The sequence below is a fragment of the Petaurus breviceps genome, unplaced genomic scaffold, assembly GCF_028583685.1.
Source record: "Petaurus breviceps papuanus isolate PSGF00001 unplaced genomic scaffold, PetGlider_PUasm1.0 180, whole genome shotgun sequence".
Classification (NCBI taxonomy): domain Eukaryota; kingdom Metazoa; phylum Chordata; class Mammalia; order Diprotodontia; family Petauridae; genus Petaurus; species Petaurus breviceps.
The window spans coordinates 933,009-954,584 of NW_027185782.1; the positions used below are offsets into that span (position 1 = coordinate 933,009).

At 54.3% G+C, this 21,576-nt stretch overlaps 1 protein-coding gene across 8 annotated transcripts in view; it reads left to right on the forward strand.

The window, feature by feature from the left end:
• The window catches only part of PTPRS (protein tyrosine phosphatase receptor type S), a 234,154-nt gene extending 213,401 nt beyond the window's left edge, over positions 1 to 20,753 (forward strand). For all 8 annotated transcript variants that reach the window (XM_069086753.1, XM_069086751.1, XM_069086756.1 and 5 more), the window contains 12 exons: positions 4,180 to 4,277; positions 5,555 to 5,678; positions 7,150 to 7,325; positions 8,216 to 8,335; positions 9,059 to 9,213; positions 9,451 to 9,736; positions 10,266 to 10,444; positions 10,970 to 11,096; positions 11,677 to 11,802; positions 13,682 to 13,836; positions 17,095 to 17,230; positions 18,500 to 20,753. In XM_069086753.1, the coding sequence (XP_068942854.1) occupies positions 4,180 to 4,277; positions 5,555 to 5,678; positions 7,150 to 7,325; positions 8,216 to 8,335; positions 9,059 to 9,213; positions 9,451 to 9,736; positions 10,266 to 10,444; positions 10,970 to 11,096; positions 11,677 to 11,802; positions 13,682 to 13,836; positions 17,095 to 17,230; positions 18,500 to 18,568 (1,751 nt within the window). In that variant the 3' untranslated portion in view covers positions 18,569 to 20,753. The remainder of the gene's footprint in view (positions 1 to 4,179; positions 4,278 to 5,554; positions 5,679 to 7,149; positions 7,326 to 8,215; positions 8,336 to 9,058; positions 9,214 to 9,450; positions 9,737 to 10,265; positions 10,445 to 10,969; positions 11,097 to 11,676; positions 11,803 to 13,681; positions 13,837 to 17,094; positions 17,231 to 18,499) is intronic.
• The last annotated feature ends 823 nt before the right edge of the window (positions 20,754 to 21,576 follow it).

Genomic DNA, 21,576 nt, shown 5'->3' on the forward strand with positions numbered 1-21,576 from the left:
CTCATAGGCACCTAAAGAATGATTGTTGGATTGACTGACTTTAGGGCAATGAGGTTGAACGATTTGTCACAAGTCCTGGTGGGAGCAGGTGGGCCCACACGGAGGATTCCCCAGCCTCTGACCCTGAGCTCTCGTTCTCTGTGCTCCCCAGAGACAAAGCCCATTCCTGAGTCCCAGTAGATGCTTAGCCAGGAACAGTTGACCCCTTTTAGGACTTGGGGACTTGGGAAGCAGAGTTCTGTGTGGCCTTGTCAAATGAGCTCTCCTCTAAGGGCCTTGGTTTCCTCCTCTCAAAGATGAAGATGCTGATAAGGTAGCAGCCAGGACCCCCACAGATCCAAATCTTATCGTTCATGGGGGTGTGATGGATAGAGCACATGACCCAGAGTCAGGAAGACCTGAGTTCCCTTCTGGCCTCCTGTGCTACCTGTGTGACCCTGGACAAGTCACTTGACTTCTGATTGCCTCCATTTCCTCAGCTAGGACTAAATGAGATAACACTTGTAAAGTGTTTGGCACAGTGACTGGTATACAGTAGGCACTTAAAATGCTTATCCCCTTCCCCTCCCCCTCCCCCCCTTACCCACCCCCACACCCAGCGAGAGCTTCCTGGGAAGGAACAGGCAGCACGGGAGGCAGAGGGTCAGACGTGTGCAGGCGGTGCCCACTTTACACAGAGGAAAATCCGGAATCACAAACCAGAGCAGTTGGGGCACAGCCATTCCCTTTACAGAAATAAAGGGTTTACAGCATCTCCCGGTGGTCAGGGGAGCTGGGGCCATAAGATGCTAGCCCAGTCACGTCAAGGCTCTAGGCCACAGCCTCCTCATCTTCACCCGAGAGAGGGGACTTAGGTGGTGCCTGGGGTCCCTTCCAGGTCTGTATACCTAGTCCTGTGGGCTCAAAGTTCTCTGAATATAAGCATGGTGCCACCTTCCCTCCTTCACCCATAACAGCGAAGTCTGCCCCCACTGGCTCTGTGTGGCAGAGCTGGCACCGGGCTCCCAGAGCCTGGGCAGCATCCCTGGGTGCAGCAGAAAGAGCATGCCTCTGGAGTCAGGACCAAGTTCAGAATCTGGCTCTGCACGTGATGTGTGACCTTGGTCAAAGATCTTCACACCTCTCTGGGCCTCATGTTCCTTCTCTGTAAAATGAAGAGGTCAGTCCAGATGGCCTCTAAGGGCCCTTCCAGCTCTCAGTCTCTACTGTATTCTATGTATGAGCCCATACATGCAGCTGTATAAACAGCATTCAGTCTGTTGTTCAAGGACCAGTCTACCCAGCTAAGCTTGGAGAGGCTCTTCTCTGCCAAGGGATACCCACCACATTTCATGAAATCATCTGTTCAGTGGGCAGCAAGCATTCACACTAGCAGAAAGCAGAGGAATCCTACTATGATGATAACTCTGCTGCTTATTCCCAGGGTGACCTTGGACACTTAATCTCCTGGGGCTCAGTCTCCTCATCTATAAATGACCTGGGCCAGGGTGGGGGAGGCAGCGTCCCAGCCCTAGGCCTGCAAGTCCATGATCCTACAGGCCTATTTCTAAAACTCATGGACTTAGTAACATGTCTTCAAAGGTAGAGAGTGCAAGAATTACCATCTCTACTTTATAGGTTAGCCAACAAGGCATGGAACGCAGTGACTTGTCCATGGTCATGAACTAGAGCGTGTCTGAGCTGGAATGCCTCCCTTTACAGACCCATGCCCTCGAAGCCCCCCACCATTTGTCCCTGATGCTGCCAGCCTTGATCCTCTCCCTCTTCATCATAACAGCCCTCCTCCTCTACATCCTGGCCCTGTGGGAGCCACAGCTGACCCCCTCTGAGTCAGGGAGAGGGGCGACTCTTCCTTGGTCAGATGGAGCTGGGGCAGACTAACCACAGCTTTCATATACTTACTCACACTCTGTCTCACACACACACTCTCCAAGCTTTCCCTTCTCAGAAGCACCTCATTGTCTCCCCCAAACAGAGTGCCTTCTCCCTAAAGAGGGATCTATCTTTCCACCTAATGATGGCTCTTCAGGAAAATAGAGATCAATGGTCAGAAGAGAAGGAAGGATCATCCTAAAAGAGGAATTGATCTTCCCCCAGGTGGATCGATGTTTCCAACAAATTAGATTAAGCTTCCAAAAACAGGAATTGGGCCTCAGAGGGAGGAGGGGAATGAGTCTTTGAAAGCAGAGGCTGAAGGCCTGCCTCCATCCTTGACGAGAGCACCTGCCCCTACCCACAGTTTAGGATACCCTGGAGTCCCCCACGGGCACCAAGAGCATGAAAACAGGCCCTCCTCCCACTGGTCTCCCCACTTTGGGATGCTCACAATCTGTACATCACAGGGAATCTTCTCACCTGGGCCGTGGTAGACAGAACAGCTCTTGCCCTCCTCCTGTCTATATAACATTGGCTTGGCTCCTTCCCTTCCCTCTGAGCCTGTTTCTTCTTCTGGACTAGACCATCCATCTCTAAGTGTCCTTTCCAGTTCTCAGTCATATGATGCTGTGACCTCAGGGTTGGGGGTCGGGGATTGAGGGGAGTAGCTGGTCCACATGTGGCCACTTAATTGATGGGAGGAGTGGGGGATGGTAGGCGGTGAGTTATACTAAGTCCTCACATTAATGTATGTTAGCCTTTCCAAAGCATCTTCCTCTGTTTAGATGGTGAGCAGGTGATATTACTCCCATTTTACAGGTAAGGAAACTGAGGCCCAGAGATCCAAGGTCCCACAGCAAATCAGGGACAGAACTAGTCCTAGAATCCAGGGCCCTCCTGTCTCCCAGCCTAGGGAGCCCCTTGTCCCCCAGAAGGGATGCCGGGTTGATGAGGCTGGAGGGCTCTGGTTACACCTCTGTGCCCACCCCACCCTGTTGTCTGCCTCATTGTACCCTAAGGGCAGGAGTGAAGGGGAGAAGGAAGGGTGTGTGCACTGTAAAACTAGGGAGCAGCGCTTGCTTGGACCCACTCTGTTCAGCTGATCACGCTCCTACCACCTCTTGCTTCACCATGACACATTCTTGGGCTCGAAATTCTCAGCAGTCACCCTCATCCCCTGCCCCCAGCCCTGACAGGCTCTAAAGGAGGTGGGGGTGAGCCATGGCCCAGAGTGGAGACAGGGCATCCTACAAGGACCCTAGGGCAGGACACCACTCACACACACACACACACACACAGTAGCAGAGAGTGTATCCTTAAGATGCTCACTCATCACTTAAGATGCGTGTTCTGGACCCACCAGCAGGGAGGGCATTTCCCTAGAGTGGGGAAAGGTTATACTGAGTCATCCGCATACTCCCAGTGGAAGCAGTGACATCAGTGAGACAGCTAGCCAGGGTCAGGCTAGAATCAGGGATCTTGGCCAAGGTCCTGCAGCATCACTAAACCCAAGGGACCATTCCCAAACCTCTGCTAGGTGGAATCTTGAGTTTTAGCCTTTAGTTGCGAGCTTCCAGGAACTCATTAAAATATGTATTCTCCAGTCTCTGCAAGCCTGGCCAGAGCTCTGTAAGATACAAACACATTTCATGAAAGCTGTCCACTGCCTGGCCCCACCTGTGGTCACCCAGGCCACAGATGAAACCCATCTCCCTGAGGGAGGGGACAAGGCTGAGAATGGATCTTCTGACACTCTCCATCCACCTGGTGGATGGACTTTGGGAGGTGCCCACCAGCCTGAGGCCCTGTGCCAGGCAGGAGGACCCCAAGGGTGACAGAGCCGGCTTCCCCAGAGGCTGCCCATCTCACCCATCTGCATGTTCATTTCCATCTGGGCCCACCCAGACCTCCCTCCCCTCTCTGTAACAGCTATATATGTGGGGTCAGCAACTTCCCCTCCAGTTCACTTGATCTAGAACCTCTTAGGAACCAAGCACCGTCAACAGTCTCTTCCCTGCCTCCTCCTGATCACCCCTACTCTGGGGACTGTGGTGGGCACAAGAGACCACCTCTCTCCCCTCTGCCCCCTCCCCTTCCCAGGACATTAATTTCGAGCCCTGCCTGCCTTCTCTCTTCTAACCGCCACCCTTCCATTGCAGAACTCACATTGTAGAGCTTCCCCTCACCCCACATCGTTCCCACTTCATGATTCTTTGGGCAGGGCCGGGGGCTGTCCCGGCCCCCCCACAAGCCATGACCACCCTCCCTCCCCGCCCCAACCTGGCGGGTCTGCTCTCCCCCCAGGTATGCTCAGCCACCCTCCAATCCCCATCACCGAGATGGCTGAGCACACAGAGCACCTCAAAGCTAATGACAACCTGAAGCTATCCCAGGAGTATGAGGTAAGTGGCTACAGACCCCCGCCCCCACCACACACACCCAGACACACACACACACACACACACACACACCCTGGCCTAAGCCTCTTCACTGAGGTAGCCTCCTCCCTTGGTGGAACCAGCACAGGACTGCGTTTCACTCCTTGCTCTTCTGCCTGCTGGTTGCACAACCTTGAGCGTGTCACTTAAACTTATCTGTAAAATGAGGCCATTGGAGTTGACCTCCAGGGTTACTGCAATCCCATCATCTCTGTGAATAAAGCAGGCCACAGTGCTACCAGAGCTTGGCCACATGATGGGGAGGGCTAGGCATGGTCAGGGGAGCTTCTACAGGAGGAGTGGCCAAAGCTGGGCATTGTGTGGTACCCAGGGCGATTGTGGGCACAGCAGAGGCCAGTGCCTCAGTCCTGCCATTGGCACAACAGTATAAGGCAGTGGGAAGTGCCTTCATTTGGAGCTGGGGAGGCCGGGGTCTCTCACTGGCTGGCCATATGGCCTTGCTGATCCCTTAGGGGTCAGTTAGGGATCCTCATCTGTAAAATGAGGGGGTTGGGCCAGCCAGTCTGTCCAAGCAATTCCAGTTCTCATTTGATTCTCTCACATGGCACAGGTAGGTAGAACAAGGCCCACCTTGTGACTGCTTTCTCCTAAGCCTGCCCCCCACCTCCTGGCCTCTAGCAGCCTTGCTGTCAGAGGCTGAGCCAGCAGCAGCAGCCCTAGACAGCCTTTGTGTCTGACACCCTTCTCACCTCCCTTCTTCTTTGCTCTGTCCAATCTGTCTTGTCTCTGTCCCTCTTCTTTCTCTGTTCCCTTTCCTCTTCCTGTCTCGTCTCCTTTCTCTTTTCCTTTCCCCCCCTCCTTTTTTTCTTCCCTCTGTTCCCCTTCTGCTCACTCTCTTCATTCTATACACTTTCCTCCTCCTCTTTGCCCTCTTTTTTCTTTGTCCTTCTCTTTCCCTGTTTTCCTTCCTTCCTCTTATCTCCCCCCCCCACCTCTGTCTCTCTTCTCTCTTCCATCCCTCCTCCTCTTCCCCATCTCACCCTTCTCCCCACCATTCTGGATCTCCCTTTCTCCCCCATCTCTTTCTTTTCTCCTTCTCTCTCCTCCACCCTTCCTCCTTTTCCCCTTCTCCCCCCACCATCCTGGATCTCCATTTCTCCCCCATATCTGTCTCTCTTTTCTCCTTCTCTCTCTCTTCCACCCTTCCTCCTTTTCCCCTTCGCCCCCACCATTCTGGATCTCCCTTTCTCCCCTGTGTCTGTCTTTTTCTCATCCTACAGTCTATTGACCCTGGACAGCAGTTCACATGGGAACACTCTAACCTGGAGGTGAACAAGCCGAAGAACCGTTATGCCAATGTCATAGCCTATGACCACTCCCGGGTCATCCTTCTCCCCATGGAAGGTAAGAGAACCTCTCATCTGAACTCCCAAGGCCTCCCGGGCAGGGTTCAGCAGCCCCACTTCTCAGGCAGGAAAGTTAAGTCCAAGAGAGAAGGTTAAGCTATCTGTCCCCGAGTCATGGGCTGAACCAGGACTGGAACTTGGCCCCCCATTCCCAACCCTGGACTCTTTCCAGCAGACCATGAATATCAGGCCTTGGCCACACTCCAGCTCCAAAGAGAGTTTAACCAGCTCTCCACAAACCAGAGCTCCTCTAAAGAAAGAGATGGGCAAGAGAGAGAAAGCAGCCCCCCAGGTGGCTCAGGAAGTCTGGTCTCTAAGCCTATCACCTAATGGAATGGGCTCCCTAGGGGAGCCCCCCAACACTGGGCATCTGCAAGCACGGCTAGATGGGGGGATCTCTGCTCAGGTATGGGCTAAACTAGATCATCTCTGAGGCCTCTGTCCTCACCCCCTGATTCTGTGACTCTTACCCAGTGTGTCTTACAGACGGCAGCAGCACCGCAGGGCTGATAGGAGCATGCGGCTGTGTCTCCCTTAGCTGAGCATTTATCAGCCACACACTAAGAGCTCACCAAAGTGTGCACGCGCGCGCGCGCACACACACAAACACACACACACATGAGCACAGCCCAGAGCTTGCCCAGGCAGCAGACAAGGTGGCAAGAACAGACCCCCTCAGGACCAGTGAGACAGGTCTCTCCTCTCGTCTCTCATTTGAGAATTTTCCTAAGTGTGTGCTCAGGGGTGTGCTCAGGGGCTCAGTGACCAGGAGAGTCCAGAGAATGGAGAGGGCCCTGGGGGCTGGGACAGTCAGGGAAGATGGGCCAGGAAGAGGGAAGGTGACCTGCCTGCTCCTTCTGGAGTCTGGATGGTAAGGCTGCAGAAGGAAGCTGGCGAGGACACTGGGCACGGGAGTATCTAGCTTGACAGGCCCAGAGGAGGCAAGAGGAGAGATACTTTAGTCCCTGCCCACCATCTCCCCCGTATCACCCCTGAGGGACAGACCATGCCCAGAACCATCCTTGTCCACTGGAGCTGGGCAGGGATTTAAGAGGCAGCATATGGGGAAGGAGAGATACCCCCATCCATTACTAAAGAGTAAGGCAGGAGATCACTGCTCCTATTCAGCCTGCAAAGCCTCAAAAGTTGCCAAGCAAGAGTGCTCCTGCCCTGACCCCCAAAATATGCCAGCACTCCTCTGCAGACTGCCTTTCATGCCTGTGTACACAAAGGAGAGACGGGGCATGGGGAAAGGATTGCCCTTAGAGCCGAGGGTCATCCCAAGCTTTGCACTGCCCAGGGACGGCCCTCACGGCATCCTGCTGACGGATGGCCCAGGCCTCAGCCCCATATGCCCCGAAGGAGGACCCTTGTGGGTCCATCCCCGAGGGACAGCTTCATTTTGGAGGCCCCTTGCCTGGAGATGGGCCTTGCAGCTCCTCAGGATCGCTTCAATCTCTCCACCCTAGGCATTGTGGGCAGTGACTATATCAACGCCAACTACATCGATGGTTACCGAAAGCAAAATGCATACATCGCCACTCAGGGGCCCCTGCCTGAGACTTTTGGCGACTTCTGGCGCATGGTGTGGGAGCAGCGTTCCGCCACTGTGGTCATGATGACCAAGCTGGAGGAGAAGTCACGGGTAAGGAGGGGCCAGGCTGGATGAGGGAGACCCAGCTCCCAAGAAAGGGGGGAAAGTGAGTCGCTCAATGTGGCTGTGACTTGGCCAGGGTCACACAGATCATCAGCATCAGGGTCAGGACTTGAACCCAGGTCTCCTAACTCTAAATTCAGTTCAGTTCAGCAAACTTGATGTCCCAGGTCCTATTCTAGGCAGTGCTTTAGAAAGACAGAAATGAGACATTCTCTGCCCTCAGGAAGCCAGAGTAATCCTGCTGCAGTAATGAAGTATGTACCTAGTCTAGTACTGAGCGCACCCCTTCCCATCATCATCATTTCACACCCACTGTGTGTAGGCCACTCCTGGGAATGCAAAAAGGTATGAAATCGAAGGTCTGGGTTTTCATCTGCATTAAATAAAAAAGGGAATGACAAGAAGAATCATCTGCTAACCCCAGAAGAATAAAGCAACACATCACCATGTCATGTGGAAAGTTCTCAGACCGCGGAGACCTGAGTTCGAATCCTACCCCTTCGTGTTTACCAGCCAGACTCCCTAACCTCTGGGAAGCTTCGTTTTCTTCTCTGTATCTTCTCCCAGAAGGGTTGTTTCAGCTAAAGTGAGATAATACAAACCCTTTGCAAACTTGAAAGCACTGTAACGTTGTTGGCCGTTGTTACTCCCAGATGCTGCCCCCCACCAAGGGCCTCGTGCCTTTCCCAGCCCGGGCCCCAACAGCCACCATCACAGGCTGGCCCGAAGGGTTGCCATGGCAATGCCCCAGGCTCCCAGCCCATCCTGCCTCAGAAGAGCCTCTGGGGCTGCCGCCCATGGTGGGAGTGGGACAACAACACCCACAGCTCGTTAGCCATGACATTGACTCTGGCTTCCCTCCTACTCCCACCCCCCAGATCAAGTGTGACCAATACTGGCCTGGCCGGGGTACAGAGACCTATGGTGTGATCCAGGTTACCCTGCTAGACACGATCGAGCTGGCAACCTTCTGCGTCCGGACCTTCTCCCTACACAAGGTGCCTCCTTCTGCCTTTCCCCCATGCTTCCTGCCCTGAGCAGTGAGTCAGCCCAAGGGCTGTGCTGGAGACAGGGAAAGGGTGGCCTCAGGAGAGCAAGAGTCTGAGGGAGGCTTGTCAGGGACATGGTGGAGGATGTCTTTGCTTACACCCGATGTCCTGGGACCTGTGAGCCCAGGGCTCTGGCCTCTGCACCCAACCCTCGCCCCCTCACTCGTGTGTCTCTGCTGGGGTTTGTGGGCTGCCCCAGGGAAGGAGAAGCTTCGGCCCTGCCCTCAGGGGCTCCCAGCTTGCCTGGGGAGGTCAGCTTCACATGCTGTGGAAGAGAAGTTTCTTCTCAGGGAGGCGATCAGTCCCTGGAGGAGCCGGGCCTGTCATGATGCCTTTGAGTTGGCTCTGGAGGGGGCAGGGAGGAATTACAGAAGGATCAGTAGCTTCATCAGAGATGTGAAAGTGGGTGTTGGAGGGATATGGAGGGAGCACAGGATGTGGAAGGGGGATGGGGGAAAAGGTTAGAGAGAGAGGGAAGAGATGTCTAGGCAAAGTGGTTTGGATTTTCTCTCAAGATAGTAGGGAGCCATCTAAGGTCTTAGAGGAGGGGAGTGATGAGGCCAGAGTCACCTGTTAGGAAGTGGTATATAGGATACATTAAGAAAAGATGGAGGGGCCTGAGGGACACCATCCATGGGGCCATCTGCCCACTGGCCTGCCATATCTCCACAGAATGGTTCCAGCGAGAAGCGTGAAGTACGCCAGTTCCAGTTCACAGCATGGCCAGACCATGGCGTCCCTGAGTACCCAACTCCCTTCCTGGCTTTCTTGAGAAGAGTGAAGACCTGCAACCCTCCAGATGCAGGCCCCATTGTGGTGCATTGCAGGTACAATGACCCCTGACCTCCCCCCACCCCTGCCTCTGTCCTGGCATCCAAGCCCGACCCCTGGGCAAGTCTTCTTGTGTGTACGTCCACTTACATGCCATTAGGATCAGCCTTGTGTCCCTTCCCTCATCCCTGAGAGGAGAATGATACATAATGCACCCTCTACCTGCCCCTCCAGAGGGACAGGAGCCAGCGTCCCAGGACGAGCCCCCAAACGTCTGCTCTCTCTCCCCACAGCGCGGGTGTGGGCAGGACAGGCTGCTTCATCGTCATAGACGCCATGCTGGAGCGCATCAAGCCCGAGAAGACTGTGGACATCTACGGGCACGTGACCCTCATGCGCTCACAGCGGAACTACATGGTCCAGACCGAGGACCAGTACAGCTTTATCCACGATGCCCTTCTGGAAGCCGTTGCCTGTGGCAACACCGAGGTCCCCGCCCGCAACCTTTACTCTTACATTCAGAAGCTGGCCCAGGTGGAGGCCGGCGAGCACGTCACAGGCATGGAGCTAGAGTTCAAGGTGGGAGCCCCAGGGGATGGCCCAGAGCCAGTCAGGGGACTGAGTGGGAGGGGAGGACCCCTGCTCACATATCTGCTGTTTCCTGGCTGCCTGAGCTTAAGTGTGCCCATTCGTACAATGAGAAGAGCAGGCCAGATGATCACCAGGAGCCTCTCTCTCAGAGGCAGCTACCCCCACAGGGGCATTGCAGGGACAGTGTGCCTACTCCACCCCAAAGCCTGGCCTGGCCTCTCCCTCCCATCAGAGCTCAGGCCTAGAATGTAAAGCAGACACGCAGAAGGGAAGAGATGGTATTTGGAGAGCAGGGGCCCATCTGGAAGGGTCAGGGGCAGTGGGGCACATGGTGCTGAGCATCTGAAATCTGGTCAAGGAAGGCCCCAGGCCACCAAGGCCCATGCAGCCATCTTTCCCACATTGCCACCTCCAGGGTGAGGAGGAAGAGGGGAAACTGGGGACTCTCGCCAAGCAAGGGAAGCCCCCTGGCACCCGCCCAGCCCTCACCCGCCTTTGTCTCCTGTGCCCCCTCCAGAGGCTGGCCAACTCCAAAGCCCACACATCCCGCTTCATCAGTGCCAACCTTCCCTGTAACAAGTTCAAGAACCGCCTGGTGAACATCATGCCATATGAGAGCACACGGGTGTGCCTGCAGCCCATCCGTGGTGTGGAGGGCTCTGACTACATCAATGCCAGCTTCATCGACGGCTACCGGTATGTGGGTCCAGGAAGGCTGAGAAGGCCGCCCAGCATCCCAGCCCTGGGGCCTCAGCTGAGCATCCCCGGCTCCCTTGCCCCACTGTGCTGTGTTCTCCTTTCCTGACCTGGCCCACCCCTTCCCAGAACCATGGGCTCTCTCAAAGACAGCCAGCTTCCTTCAGGAACAGGCAGCCTCTTTGTGTGGGCAGGACCAGGGAGTCCGGAGCTGGATCAGGGAGAGAATAAGCCCCAAACGGAGGCTGTGCCTTCCTTAGAGCAGTCACTCCCTGTTCCATGTCCAGGCCAGAAAAGACACAGGAATGGCCCTTGGACCCAGAGATGGGAGCCCCATGTTAAGTCTCTGCATGCTTTTGAACATCACTCCTCTAGTCCAGACCTCAGTTTCCCTGTCTGTACAAGAAGGGAGCTGGCCCCAACAGTCTCTGCTGGGGTAAAAATCACCCAGATTCCCAGAGGAGATGCTGGGGCGGCAAGCGCAGGGCCCTGGGCTTCCTCTCAGAGACCCTCTCTTGCTCACAGGCAGCAGAAGGCCTACATCGCCACGCAGGGGCCGCTGGCAGAGACCACCGAGGACTTCTGGAGGATGCTGTGGGAGAATAATTCCACCATTGTGGTGATGCTTACCAAGCTGCGAGAGATGGGCCGGGTGAGTGGCCAGCTCTGGCCCTGACCCTGGCCCTGGGCCTCGTTCTGGCCCTGGCCTTCAGTGTCATTTAGCCACGGGATAGCCTTGCCTGCTGGGGCCCTGCAGAACAGCTGGGGGTAGAATGTCTGATGGACAACCATCCCCCACAAACAGGGGCACTCTTGGAGCCATGGGAAGCCTTCAGAAGGCACCCTCCCCTTATGGAAGTGAATGTTGAAAACTAAAAATTAATTAATTTTTTAAAGAAGAAGAAGGCAGCCTCCCCCAGGCCTCCTATGGGAAGGGGCCCTGGGGGCCCTAAATTTAGCGGGGAGGAGCAGGAGAAAATCTGTAAGAGTGGCCTGCCCTGAGGGAGGTAACCTGGAGGGCAGACCCAGGCCCTGCTCCCGGGGGAGGTGGGAAGATGAGATGTAGGTTATGGGCAGGGCAGAGGGAGGCAGCCTGCAGTCAGTGGCTCCTCCTTCCCTGACCACCTTGGCCCCCTGCCCCCCCCACACACAGACACACTCGCAGACACACATGTGCTCTCCACTGCATGGGACAGTGGGCCTGACAGGCACCCCCATTCTCCTTGCACCAGGAGAAGTGTCACCAGTACTGGCCAGCAGAACGGTCAGCACGCTACCAGTACTTCGTGGTGGACCCTATGGCGGAATATAACATGCCCCAGTACATCCTTCGCGAGTTCAAAGTCACCGACGCCCGGGTGAGTGCCCAGCCAGTCGCAGAGGGGATGCTTCAGGAAGCCCCACCTTCCCCTCCCCATGGGCCAGGCCAGCAGGCCAGGTCCGGCCTCCTGAGGGAGAAACCAGGGAAGCAGCTGGTCTGGGAGCCCTGGCCTGGGAGCGAGGGGCTCTTCCTGTGGCTCACGCACCATGGAGCCTTGTCCTCCCTCCTCCCTCGGGGCAGCCAGTCCTGACTGCCTCCTTCTCAGCCTGCTTCCTCATCACTGAAATAGGGGAGGAGCAGTCTAGAAGATCGCTGCAGCCCCTTTTAGTTCTAAGAACATACTCAGAAGTTGTTATATGATGAACAAAGCAAACACTACAGACCATAAAGGGGGGAAGGGGAAGGGAGAAGCATTTATATAGCCCTTACTGTATGCCAGACACTGTGCAAATATTAGCTCATTTGACCCTCCCAAAACCCCTGAGAGTAGGTACTGTTATCCCCATTTTGCAGTTGAGGAAAACGAGTCAGACAGAGGTTAAGTGACTTGCCCAGGGTCACACAGAGGCCAGATTTGAACAAAGATCTTCCTGACTCCAGGCCTAGCCCTCTACCCGCTGCGCCACCTGACTTCCATAAGTACAGTAGCAGCTACAAGGAAGGTAGTGGAGGACTCGGTCCTTGGAGAAGGTTCAGGACCACAAGCAGGTCTCTGGAAGATGGGCTCATGTAGAAAGAGGGAGGGGCCTACTAGGCAGGACAGTGGTGTGAGAGCTCAGGGACCTCTGAAGGAAACCCAGTGTGCTTGTGGTAGGGGAGGACAGAGTGCCAGACTGACTCACAGGTAGTGAGAAGGGTCCTGAGCAGGAGAGGGAGGGGCCATCACATGTGGGAGAAGAGCCCACTCTCCCTCTGGGCCTCACTTCCCATCTCGAAGGGTGCCTTGGGGATGTTCTGCCTCTGCCCAAGCCCAAGGTGGGCTGCCCTGGGGCTCCTGGGCTCTGCACCCCTTGATGGAGGAAGCTGGCAGTAAGAAGGTGGTGCTGAGATGCTGATGGTAGATGTGTTAAATGAGAGACGACATAGATGAAGTTGTGATAGTCCAGAATGGATGAGAAAGCATCTGTTAAGCACCACTGTATGCCCAGCCCTGTGGGCACAGTCCCTGCCCTCAGGAAGCTTACATTCTAACGAGAACAGGGTGGGGAGGTAGGATGCAGGGCCTGGTTCTGGGCAGAGTGCCATGAGAACTCACCTCCCAGAGCCCAGGCTCCCAGAGCAGAGGCCAAGAGATCATGGGGGGAGAAGGAGGGGGAAGAGGGGGAGAAGGAAGAGAGGAAAAGGAGGGGGAGGAGAAGAAGAAGGAGGAAGGGGAGGGGAGGAGGAAGAGAAGAGGAGGGGGAGGAGAGGAGGAGGAGGGCCAGAGTGCAGGGCCCGTGGCTTGGCATCCCCCTACACCATCTGGGCTTCTCTTGTTCCTGACCTCGGCATGCTTCATGCTCCATCCAAACCCAATAACTCCCCCTGCCTTGTCTTGGCTCAGGCTGCTCAGGGTGCTCTGCCTCTTCTCCCCACCCTCCCCATTCAGTTCCCCCTGTTGTTAAGGAGTCCCCTTCTTCACCCTTCCGTGTCACCTGTTCTCCACCTGTCAGGAGCTTGCCATAGAAGGTTGTGCGTGTTGGGGTCTGATTGCCTCAGTATGTTGTAATCACTGTGTGGGCAGGGAGGGCTTCTTTTCCATATCTGTTTATCTCCAGTGCTTCTTACACAGGAGGGAGGGAGGGAGAGAGAGACAGAAAGAGACGGGGGGGGGGGAAGACAGAAAGAGAACTCTTCTTATACTTAATGCATTTGTTCTGAGTGAGTAAACAGCAGGCCTCTGGTAACCATTGACGGGCCTCTCCTCCTCCCACCAGGATGGTCAGTCCCGGACCGTCCGCCAGTTCCAGTTCACAGACTGGCCAGAGCAAGGCGTGCCAAAGTCAGGAGAGGGTTTCATCGACTTCATTGGCCAAGTGCACAAGACCAAGGAGCAGTTTGGCCAGGACGGGCCCATCTCTGTCCACTGCAGGTAGGGATCATCCTTCAGGTCACTGGGTAGGAGCAGGGGCGGGGGCAGACAATCCTGAGGTCTAAGCGGCGTCAGTACCAGCCTCCCGAACGTGACTGCGTGCATGGACTTGGCCAAGGGCGAGGGCCTGGCAATAGCACTGCTCTGGGCTGTGCTTACATAAGGAGACACTCCCCCCACCATCAACATCCTTTCCCTCCACGGTCCATGGTCACATCCTCCCCTCTCTATGACCCTCCACACCTATCATGGTCCCCTCTCCCACCTCCCCATTTCTTCCTCTGTCCATGAGCATCTCTTCCCTTCTCCCATCTCTCTCCCAGGTGTGGCCTCACCTTTCTAGCCCTATCCTAGAGTTATCCAACCTTCCTTCCATCCCTTTGTCCCTTGGCTTTCAGTAAACCTTCCCAGACCACCTATTAAACATAATAGATTCTAGAGTGTCTCAGACATACACACATGAGGAATAAAATAGATTAAATTTTTCATTAAAAAACCCTTTATTCAGTACATGACGACATGTTTTACTATCATAATGCTGTTCAAGATTTATCAGAACACAGTCAAATAAATTAGTCGATTTTATTTTCTCAGGATAGTTTTTGAACCCACATATCATGCCCAGCCTCTGGTTTCTTTCCTGCTTGGGATTTGATTAAGAACAGGATGGAGAGTCCTGATTCTGAGATAAATTGTTATAAATGTGGGTGAATCCTTGTGAGCACGTCCAAGAAGGACAGGCTGTGCTTCTGCAAAGAGATACTGAAAACTCTGTAACTTTGCTGATTGGAAATCAATTTGGCACTGGCTGGGACTGTGGCACTCAGTGAGCACGCCTTTCCCAGAGTCCCTGTCGCCGATGCCTTTTTTTTCCCCTGCTCAATATGAAAAAAGGTTTCATAGCCAGCCCTCGATTCATTTGGTTTTAGTCGGTAGGAATTATTCAGTGTGGAGTTCTCTGATGCCCCTTCTTTCCCCACCTGGCCCCTGTCTCCTCAGTGTCTCTCTGTGGTCCACAGATTTGTTCACTAACAAGTGTTTTTGTCATATTTCAAGAGGCTAATACAGTTATTTTCTAGATACTCCTCACGTTCACACACACACACACACACACACACACACCCTCCCCTGCAGGAAGCATAAACCCAGGGTCAGCAGGGGGTTTTGCGGGGTTTTTTCCCATTACTAACTAGAGCTGTTCCCCCTCCCCCCCTCCTGTTGCTTCCCTCTGTGTCCCATCCCTCCTCCCTGTCCTCATTTCTATTCCCACGGTCCCCAGCCTAGAACAGTCAGTCCTCCTTACAAACTCCACTTTCCTGGACAACATTTTCCCACCTCCACTCACTTCTTCCTTCGCCCCCTGCCAGACTGGCCAGTTAGTGGTCAGATGGCAGACATTTATCAGGTGTCTACCATGTGCCTGGGGATATGGGAATTAAAACCAAAGAGATTCAGTTTTGGAGGAGTTTACGTCCGACTTGTACAATTATGTCGATGAGGAATAATGTCCCCAATAAATGTAAAGCCTCCAGGCTTCCAGTCCAGCCCCTGCCTCTCACCAACAGTCTGACTTAGATCACTCAGAGCTCTCTGGGCCTGTAAAGTGAAAGCATCGGGCCGATGGCCTCAGTTTATGATCTTGTACATCCTTGGCCCAAGCCCGTTGCCTGGACAGGAAGGGTCAGACTCCCTTTCCCACCCGAGGCTGCCCACACTTTGGCTTCACCCATCCTTATTTTGTACGGCTCCTCTCCACCCAAGCTTGCTCTGCAGGCCAGGCAGACTGGCCTTCTGTTCCCCAAAGGCAGCATGGGCTTTTCCCCTTCTCTCCTCCTGCCCCAATCCTCTCCCCATCCATTGGCACCCTGCCACCCCTCCCTGGGCTTGCACTTCCCTAATGCCCTCACCGTCTAATGGCGGGTGGGTTGTAGCAGCAAGCACCCCAAGCACGTCCCCAGGGTGTCTGCCAATACAGGTTCTTGGATCTGCTTTGTTAAAGGAAAGCAACTCAAAATGGGTTAACAAGCTTACTTTAATCAGTCAGACATATATCGTTTACCTTGTTCAGGGGAAAATGGTCAGCACCCCAAACTTCAAAATATACAGACAGAATTATCAAGTCAGAGAAACAGATCAAGTAGACAGATTTCCAAACTGTCCAACCATTACATCCATACCAAATCAGCATCTGGGTTTTTCAAAGCCGGGGGACTCTCAACAACAGCTTCCCAGAATTCAGATCAAATCACAGAACACTTCTCAAAGTGAGTCCCAAAACAAAGCTACACATCAGGGCTTATATAGCCTTCTCCTGGCTCAGAAAATGTAACAACCTTATTGACTCACTGGCCAATCAAGAAGTATCTACTGAAAAACAAGCCTCCCACCCCAGACTCCAGGTGCACTTTAGCCTAGGGGCAGGGAAGATCTTTAAATCTGCATTTCCATTACATGGGTGTGGCAGTGGGAGATATCCCCCACTAAACTGAGATCCACGTGGGCCCAGCAGAGCTCTGTACACAGTAGGTGCTTAATAATAATGACAGTTTGTCTGGTCCCTTTCTGTCCCTTCCCTGTCTCTCCTCCAACCTGCAGCCTCCTCTTCCTCTCTCCCTGGGCCATGACGGTGTCCTCCCCTCTCTGTGTGGCGGGAGTAGGAGATGCCCCCATTGGAAGTGGGGTTTGAGAGAGGCCCTGAGTGGCCTCAGAACTCAGGCAAAATGGGGGCAGGGCCCGTTATGGGCTTGTGGTTATATGTCAGAAGAGCTGGATTCGAATCCTGTCCCCCCCCTTCTATAGAAGCTTTAGCTTTAGCTGCATAACCTCTAGTCTACACTTTTGCACTCTGGGCCCCATTAAAATGAGGGTGTTGGACAACATCTGGGGCTCTGACCCTGGACACCATGGAGAGATTTCCGGGGAGTTCTTGAACTTGAATGGGGGAGAAAAGAACCACATCTTTGTTTTCACCAACCTGTAACTGAAATTTAGCATTTCCTGCAATGCTGAGCATAGGCAGCAGCACCCCAGGGTCTCAGCAGTGTCTGTGACTTTGTCACCAAGAGAAATCACAGACTTTTTCATATTCCTACCCTTGTCCCTGCTTCAGAATCGCCATGGTGATCAGAGTAGATCCCACTGCTTCAGAATCGCCGTGGTGATCAGACTAGATCCCATGTGATCGCAATCTTGGACGGCCACAGGGGCCCCTTCTCTCTCTGACTGTGTGAATGTGCTCTTTTTCCCCACTGCGGGCAGCGCTGGCGTGGGCAGGACCGGGGTCTTCATCACGCTCAGCATCGTCTTGGAGAGGATGCGCTATGAGGGAGTGGTGGACATCTTCCAGACGGTGAAGATGCTCCGGACGCAGCGGCCGGCCATGGTGCAGACAGAGGTGAGGGCCTGTGCCGTGGGAGGCCTGCTGTGCCCTCTGCTCGGCTCAGACCTCAGCTGGGTGCCGGGAGGGGCAGGGAGGGAGGGAGGGAGGACGTCTGAGCACCCACTGTGTGACTGGCACTGTGCCTCACAACGACCCTGGGGGGCAGGTGCTGTCCTCATCCCTATTTTACAGTTGGGGAAACTGAGGCATACAGCAGTTAAGTGAGCCCAGGGTCACACAGCTAGTAAGTACCTGAGGCTCAGTTTGAACTCAGGTCTTCCTGAGTCCAGCTGATGGGGTCAAGGAGTGCAGGAAGCCCAGGAACCAGAGTCCCTGGAAAGCAGTCTGGGATGAATTCACAGACTCAAGCATTCTCTAAGCCAAGGTGCTAAAAGTTCATTGCTATGCTTTACAGCGGGCAAGAGTTCTTAGAGAACTTAAAGGGGTAGAGTTAAAGTTTTTATAAGGTATTCTATAGTATAACAAGTGCCAATTACGCTGCCTAGGTGAGTCAGGGCGGGATCAGGGAGGAGTTAATGAGTGGTCAGTTCTTATAGGAACATGTGCTTTTTATATCTACTGCGCAGGCGTGTTGCCCAGGATTCGCCAGGAAATAGCCCAAGGCGGGGCTGCCTGGAGATGTGGTTTTAGGCTTGAAACATCACTAAGTCAGCTAGCGGTCAGGGCTGACCAAGCTGCCACCCATCAACGCCCTGTCTGACAGGATGGACGTTGGGAGTTTAGTATATCCCAAGCTAGGCAGGGATTCAGGACATGTATTATGAGTTGGGGAGTATACATACGTATGACTGAGTCTAGGATACATATGAGAGATGTGACCCAGTACACAGCTGCTTCAGCCAGTCCACAGGGGGCCAAACTACTAAATTCTGTAAGTGCAGCTGACCACTGTAACAGGAAGAGGGAAAAGTATTTTCCTAGGGCATGCTACCCTTGAGCTAGAAAGAAACTGCCTGAGACAGTGATTTGAGGCCAGGGAGAAATGTGATTTTACAAACTGGGGTTCAAACACAGGCACCCACACACACCATCACAGGCACCGTTTGGCTGTCCAGTTCTGGGCCGCATATTTCAGGAAGGACGAGGGACCTGGTGCCTGCAGAGTCAAGATTCAAACCCAGGCCCATTGACTCCAAATGCAGCAGCCTCTGTCCCAGGGCAGGATGTCTTCTCTGTAGACCCCTGGGGTGAGGGTGGGGAGGGGCTGTATGACAGCCAGAGTGACTGTGATCTCTCCCTCCCCGGACCCTGTCCGTGCTTCAGGATGAGTACCAGTTCTGCTACCAGGCTGCCCTCGAATACCTTGGAAGTTTTGACCACTATGCAACATAAAAAGCCATCCCTCCCCATACTGACTCCATGGACCACTGGACATCATGGACGCTCCCCCTTCACTCACGCGGAGGGGGCCTTGGACTGATTACCACAAACTGAACCCAACAAGTACCTTTTCATTTGGACACCACAGTGGGGAGCATGGGGGAGGGGGGAGCGAGGGGGGCCCCTCCCCCCCGCAGCCCAGCAGGGGTCCCTCCCCTGGGACCTCCACAGCATGAACTCAAGGAGCACACGAGGAGCTCGTGAGCCAGGGCCGGTCTGAGCAGCTGGGGCTTGTTACCTCAAGTTGGCTTTGGTCCCCAGGTGGCCTTGCCCCACCCCAGCCCCCCATTCCGGGGAGGGGCACGGTTGCTTGGGTCCCACCCTTCAGAGTTTGGTTTCTTTGTTCACCTGGTTGGCCATTTGTAGGGGCAGTCACCCCCCACCCACGCCCCTCCACCGATCACCCATGCAGAGCCCCCAGCCGCAGCCCTGAGCCAATGACCACATCGACGAACGCCTCCTGTGTCCCCTGTGTCCCCCGCTGGGGGAGGGACAGATCCGCCAAGAGCCGGCCCCTGGCCTGCCTGAGCTCCCCCACGTGGGGAGGGAAGGCTGCCCAGGGGTCTCCACCACCAGGACGAGGCCGACTTCTCCAGGGTGGCTGGGGCCACAGTCCCTTCTAAATACTTGGAACATTCCTCATTTCTTTTTTGATTCCAAAAATATGTTATTTCTGGAAAGATGGAGAAAAAGACAAAGGGGGGAGGGCGCAGCGTGGCCAGTGACTTTCCTTCCGGTTGGATTTCAGAGCATGGGGGGAGGGAGTTGCCAAGGCAAGCCCATTCTACCCCTTCCTCCCTGTCTTCAGCAAGCACCCCTCTCTCCCACCCCTAGCAGGGGCTTGGGGAAGAGACAGTTCTAGACTCATAGGATTCCGACCAGAAGGAACCTTAGAAATCGTAGAATCCATCGCTTTACAGGTGAGGAGACTGAGGCCCCAGGAGGCCAGGCAAAGTCTGAATCTGAACCCCAGAGCCTCCATGGGCTCTCCTCACGCCCACCACTCTGCCCCCACCCCCTCGGGATGACCACGGGGCCTCAGCCAAGCCCACCTCCTCGCAGCCGTCAGACCATCAGGAAAGAGCGTCACCTCGGCCCTGCGCTGAGAGCGGCTTTCTTTAAAGTATCGATGTAACTGTAACCAGTGACATTACCGTTTTTTTTTAAATAGTGTATTTTTTCCTTTTTTTAAAAAAAAACTGACAGAATATGAGTCAATGAATTTAAAAGAGAATTTGCTTATTCATATTACGTTCAAAGACAGTCTATTTTTTCACGGTAGAAACGTTCTGTGTACTGGCTGTGATCCTATCTGAGATTACGTGCGAATTGCTCCTTCTACATTATGCTTTTCTACCATTGGAAAGGTTCGACTCGCTCATGTAAGAATGAACTGTCCTTGTTTTGTTTTTAAATTAAATCTCAGACATATCAGGCATGGCTCCGAGAGTGGGGGAGACCAGGGGAAGGCCCGTCAGCAGGCCCCCTCCTCCTTTGAGCTCCCCTGCCAGGACCAGGCACCCACTGAGGGTGGGAGGGATGGCACCTCCCACCCTGGAAGCCCTCTTATCCACCCCAGGCGTGCAGGCGCCCCAGGTCCCACGCCAGACATCTAGGACAAACCACCGCCGCCTTGATGCCTGGTGGGCCCTCGGGGCTCAGACGGTGTTGCCAAAGTGCAGAGGTGACAGGAAGCCTTGTCCCTTGGCCCAGGCTGCCCTGGGCACCTCTCCCTCTCCCCTGCTCTCTGCTCATCTGTAGGGAAGATGGATGCTTGGGATGGGGGCCCCAGCTGGGTCCTGGAGTGGGGCACACACACACACACACCCCACAATGTGTGTGCACACAACCTGCCTCCTGCACTGACCACAGAAGGACTGGGCCTGCCCCACCCAACCAAAAAGACCGTGGGAACGTGGCTGGCCCCAAACTTGACAACCTGCAGCCAGGACTTCACCCAGGGAGACGAGGGGAAAGGAGAAAAGCGGAAGCCATCCAAGACCAGTTTTTTCTCTTTGTGCAAGAGCAGAGATGCTATCCGTTTCCCACTGTTACTTCAAACTGAAACTGTAAGTGGTTTTCTTGCCACTGTGTATGTAGATATATTGACTTTGTATTAAAGGAAGATTGTCTGAAAGCCCGGTCTACAGGAGCCTCCTTTATCACAGAAACTGACAGGGGTGGGGCCCTAAGGGGGAGCCAGGGAATGGAAGGAATTAGGGATGATTTCCGCGGCCCTTTAGAGTTTTTCAAGCTCCTTGCATTTTATGAACGCGGATGTTGCTCTCAGCACCCCATTTTACATATGGGGAGACTGAGACCCAAAGAGGGAAGGTGATTTTTCCCAAGGCCACCCAGGTAGGTAATTAGCTATAACGGTGAGGACGCCCACCCCGCCTTCCCACCCGGCATCAGGGGATCTGCAAAGTTGAATACCAGGCCTGGCTATTTGGGCAGGGGAATCTTTGGCCAGAGAGCCGGGACCCAGGAGGGATAGTGATGGGGCCAGCTAGAGAGCCATCTCCTCCCCCTCCCAGAGAGAAAGTCCAGCCCTTTCCATGGGAGAGGAGGAGGGGGGAGGCCAGTCTGGTGGTACATCAGGTCCCTGGCCTCCAGGAGCCCCGGTTGAGCAGAGACCCTGAGGAAAACAAGGGTAGAGGATGCAGGCTCCCATTCCTCCTTGTTAAAAAGGCTTCCTTCACCACAGCCATAGAGGAGAGGAGGGGAACAGATAGAAATTAGCAAACCAGAATGAAGAGAGACTGTGGTGAGATGAAGTGTTCATGTCAAGTTGAGGAAGCGTTTAATCCAGGCTGCTCTGAATGTAGACTTTGTGAAACCAGTCATGGGGGCTGCAGGGGTAAATAATGTGAAATAAGGCCAGGAAACTACATTGGAGCTGGGTTGTAGAAGGCTTTCTGTGCCAGGCTGAGAAGTTTATATTTTATCTTGGAGGCAAC